The sequence below is a fragment of the Tachysurus vachellii genome, chromosome 12 (genome assembly GCF_030014155.1).
Source record: "Tachysurus vachellii isolate PV-2020 chromosome 12, HZAU_Pvac_v1, whole genome shotgun sequence".
In the NCBI taxonomy this organism is placed as follows: domain Eukaryota; kingdom Metazoa; phylum Chordata; class Actinopteri; order Siluriformes; family Bagridae; genus Tachysurus; species Tachysurus vachellii.
Genome location: NC_083471.1, coordinates 23370462 through 23375461, shown reverse-complemented (window position 1 = coordinate 23375461; position 5000 = coordinate 23370462). Strand labels below are relative to the sequence as shown.

General features: G+C 41.4%; 1 protein-coding gene across 1 annotated transcript in view; it reads left to right on the top strand.

The window, feature by feature from the left end:
• Positions 1–5000, top strand: part of si:dkey-98f17.5 (uncharacterized protein LOC569123 homolog) — a 23394-nt gene that overhangs the window by 1984 nt on the left and 16410 nt on the right. Inside the window, exons 2-4 of the mRNA XM_060883691.1 lie at positions 1124–1235; positions 1448–1541; positions 3643–3697. Coding sequence (XP_060739674.1) covers positions 1124–1235; positions 1448–1541; positions 3643–3697 — 261 coding nt within the window. The remainder of the gene's footprint in view (positions 1–1123; positions 1236–1447; positions 1542–3642; positions 3698–5000) is intronic.

Here is a 5000-nt window from a genome sequence, read left to right as displayed (position 1 = left end):
ACAGGCTCCCCGTGACCCGAGGTAGTTCGGATAAGTGGTAGAAGATGAATGAATGAATGAAAGTCCCTAGGGAGTTTTTTTTTATATGTCAAAAAGCCAAAAGAGGTTGAGGCGAAAATAAAGGGAAAGCTAAAGGCCTAAAATCTGAAATATGAATCAAAAAAGAAATTCGTTTTTCAAAAAATTTTGCAATAAACTCTATTTTCGCGGTTCTCACCCGTCCATGGCTCTTGTGAATATTCTTTTTGTCTTAAGTGTTTTAGTAAGTTGAGAGATTAAGAGAAAGAAGTGTCCTAGTGAATGCAGCGATAGTTCAGCTTACAGGATTACGTTAATGTGCTATAATGTATAAAATAGTATGGTTTTATAGGCACTTGCATGGAGGAATGTGCCGTTTAATTTAACTCTAATAAAATCTAAAAGCGTTCATTGATAGTGTTTTCTAAAAGGATGTTTACAGAAGGAGTCTCCAGCTCCACTATCAGCTCTTCTTCACAGCACTTAAAGAAATACTTGTTTTGCTCCAGATACAGAAACCACATCCCTTCACTTTCTTTTTTTCTGCAAAGCTTTATTAAGCTTAATTTAGTGTCCAGAGTTCTCAGTTCAAAATTTGAATGTACCCTGAAGATAATTGAACACTAACACTAACACTAATTAATACATATAATATCATGCATATATATAATATCATATATTTATATTATATATTATAACACTGCTATATTAATATATAATATATATCTGTCTCTGTGCATGTGTGTCTCTCTGTACATGTGTGTGTCTGTCTCTGTCTGTGTGTGTGTGCGTGTGTGTCTGTGTATGTGTGTGTGTATCTGTGTATTTGTCTGGGTGTGTATGTGTCTGTGTGTGTATCTGTACGTGTGTATGTGCGTTTGTGTCTATCTGACTGTCTGTGTGTGTGTATGTGTGTGTGCGTGTGTCTGTGTTTGTGTGTGGTGTGTGTGTATGTGTGTGTGCGCGTATCTGTGTATGTGTGTGTCTCTGTGTGTGTGTGTGTGGTGTGTGTGTATGTGTGTGTGCACGTGTCTGTGTGTATGTGTGTCTCTGTGTGTGTGTCTCGGTGTGTGTGTGTGTGTGTGTGTGTGTGTGCATCCTTTAGGCCTTGTGAAAATATCCTCCAGTCTGGGTCTGATCCTGCTGCCTCCTCGAAAGAAGATAATAGTGATGATTCTGGGTAATCACTCAGCCGGGAAAAGCTCCTTTATTAACTGGTAAATATTTTTACAGTTTTGTTACTAAAAATAGCAAGAGTTTAAAATTTCCTGATTCAGATATCACAAAATTCAGCATTAATCAGACCACAAAGTCCAGGTTTGTCCTGATCTCAGTTTGAATCTGTTATTATTATTATTATTATTATTATTATTATTATTATTATTATTATTATTATTATTATTATATTTTTTTCAAATAATTATCTCAGGTATGTCGAGGAGCACATTCAGAAATCAGGCGTTGCCATAGAAACGCAAGGGTTCACCTTCATAACCAGTGGCAGGAAACGAGAATCGCTAACCGTGAGTTTTCCTTCTTAATGTTAATGTTAATATTAAAATCATTGTGTTGAACATCTCTGATCAAGGCTTTATTACACACCGTGTTATTACGCATAAATTGCATGGCGTCGTTTTAACATTTGACTCTGGAGTTTTTGTTTGTTTGTTTTTTGTTGTTTTTTAACATAAATCTAGATGTACATGGCAAGAATGGAAATTGATGAAGTGTAAAGGATATATTTCAGGATCCTCAGACTTTAAGCTTTAATCTTTCTCTTAGTCTGTTGGAGTCTACCATCGTGTAGCTTCATGAGTTTTCTTTCAAGGCTTAGTGGTTAGCACGTTCGCCTCACACCTCCAGGGTTGGGGGTTCGATTCCCACCTCCACCTTGTGTGTGTGGAGTTTGCATGTTCTCCCCGTGCCTCGGGGGTTTCCTCCGGGTACTCCGGTTTCCTCCCCCGGTCCAAAGACATGCATGGTAGGTTGATTGGCATCTCTGGAAAATTGTCCATAGTGTGTGAGTGTGTGAGTGAATGAGAGTGTGTGTGTGTGCCCTGCGATGGGTTGGCACTCCGTCCAGGGTGTATCCTGCCTTGATGCCCTATGACGCCTGAGATAGGCACAGGCTCCCCGTGACCCGAGGTAGTTCGGATAAGCGGTAGAAGATGAATGAATGAATGAACATACAATTTTGGAGGTTGGGGTCAGAGGGTCAGACATAATACAGCACCACTGGATCAGAGAGGTTTAAGGGCCTCGCTAAAGGGCCCAACGGTGGCAGCTTGGCAGTGCTGGAGTTGAACCCTGATCCATAACCCAGGTAGTTGAGAAAAGCTGGGGAGGGAATTGGGGATTTAAGAGAATGCTGCAAATGAAATCGGGCATGTGATAATTTGAGAATACACTGCAGACGAAACGGGACATTTTAGAAAGCACTGGTGTCGGGTGCTGGTGCGTCCATGGAAACAAAAGCCAGACATAAATACAGGGATAGAAGGCGACAAGGGTTTTATTAATACATTAAAATGAACCAGACACAGGAAAACACTAGAGCAACTAAAATACAAACCAAGATACGAGAAAACACCAGGTCAAAAACTACGCACAGAGACGAGGACTCAGCAAAAAACACACGCAAGACAACACGTATAAACAGGGGAGGAACACACGTGAAAACACAAAACATACGGCACAAAGGCATACGGCACAAGACCGAAACAAAAATTGTCCAAGCCATCATGACAACCGCAGATGAAAGCAAGCGTAGGAGAAAGCGGTCCAGACGAAACCGAGCGTTCAAGAAAGCTCTGCAGGCAAAACCAAGCATGCGAGAAGATACAGCAGACAAACACGAGGCTTCGAGAAACCATCGCAGTAGAAACGACGCATTCAGGAAATACATCACAGAAAAAAAGCAGCCTTTCGAGTATGCGTTGCAGACGAAAACGGACATTCGAGTAATCGGTGCAGACAAAAGTGCTGCAGATGAAAGGGAGCACTTGAGAAAGTGTCGCTCGAGAAAGCGGCACAGAGAAAAAGGAACAATCGACTTTGGACGTATTCAGACTTTAGCGCAGCAGACAAAAGTTTGTTTCTGTGTGAATCAAATCCACAGACAATGTGTGCGTGCAAATTATAGCTGGCTTGGTGGTGTGTTCTGGGTGTTAGGGGTTATCTTAAAGCCACAACGTGTCATTTTACAGCACACATGTTTCTCCTGTGCTCACACACACACACACACACACACACAGTCTCTCTCACTTACTGTGAATGAGAGTTGAATAATGTACTAGAGAGTTGTACCAGAGGAGGGGTGTAAATAGAGATTATCGGCTATATGCGGGAGCTTAAACTGAGTGCTGGAGGAAGAGAGAGGAGCTGCAGCTGAGACTGTGACGCTGAGAGAGAGAGAGAGAGAGAGAGAGCGAGAGAGAGAGAGAGAAGGGAGGCTCCCTCTAGCTGGCCCTGTCTTCCCTCTCCATACACTCAGCGATCTGCTCCACTCATCACCACTATCACTCCTCTGTATTACTGCTCTATATTTCTTCACTCCGTCTTATTTCTCTCTCTCTCTCTCTCTCTCTCTCTCTCTCTCTCTCTCTCTCTCTCTCTCTCTCACAGGGCAATGCCACGCTGCATCTTTACCCGCATTTCCGACCGCTCCTGGAGTTTAAAGGTAGGATTTGGACCAATTGATTCTTCTATTTACAGAATTTATCCATATTCGAAATACTTTTTTTTTTTTTTTTTTTTTTTTAAGTCTACGTAGGTTTTCATGAAGGTGTTGCTTCTTGCTTGTGATACAGATCAGACGTGTGTGAAGTTGCTTCTGACTCATGTGTAGAAGGCTGATAGGACTCAGTGTTCATGCCACTTTTCTTTTCACACCGTTCGGCGTCGCTCGTACACTCTACGCCGTAGCTCGTCTGGCGCGTTATGTCGTGTGTGTGAGTGTAAACCTATCAAATCTATGACTAATGCCTGCTCCTGAGTCATAGCCTTACTCAGATTCATCATTAATCAAGCCTTTTATAGTCATAGGTGTATAACACCATCAGGTTCTTTCTTGCATAACCGTTGCTTTGATTATAATTGCTAAGTAATGATTATAATTGCTAAATCGAAGCCCCCTACACACACACACACACACCTTGATTTAAATGATTCACCTTTGTTATCCTGATTGCGTCACACTTTCTGGGCGTGTGGTATTAGAGAGCATAATAAGCCCACAGTGTCAGAGTGTTCAGTAAGCTGAGGAGGTTCATCCAGTGCAAGATCGAGCCAGAGTGAGTCACTCTGAATGACACCAGCTCACCAGCTCGGCAGCACAGACGCTGACAAAGAACCCGTCACACTCAAGCGATCGGAGCAACGAGTTCTGTAATAAAGCCTTCACCTTATACTGCTCCGTCACTGTCGCCGCATGACTTAAAGGAGCGCTTTAGATTTTTTTACAGCCAAAAACAAACAAACAAATGTAATTAACAACCCTACCTTTCTTCTTCTTTTAATCAACCACACCCTCTTTTTAAATTCTACATAAGGGTGTTAGGGAGGCGGAGTTAAGATCCTCAAACTAAGAAAGTGGGCGTGGCTAATTTCAGGGCTGGAAAATTTTTAACAGTATGATGGAATAACCAAATTAAGCAGAGTTATTGCAAGCTGGTATTGTGAAATACATTTTTGTTTTTAAAGGTGAAATCTGTTCAATCCGACGATTCTTACATGTCTGGGAAAGGTTTTATTGTTTACGAAGCGCAGCTTTAAATGTAAAATATTCATAAATGGAGATTTTAATTGTAAAATATTTGCGTTTGCCGTACGCTTTGGGTGGGGCTGAGCTGGTCCGGTTCGATTTCAACCTCAGAAATGCGGAGTTTAAAATAAAGAAATCTTATTTTTGGGTAACATTTAAAAAAGAATGAAACTCTTGAACATGAGTAAAAGCACCAACAGTAAAAACAATACTACGTTTT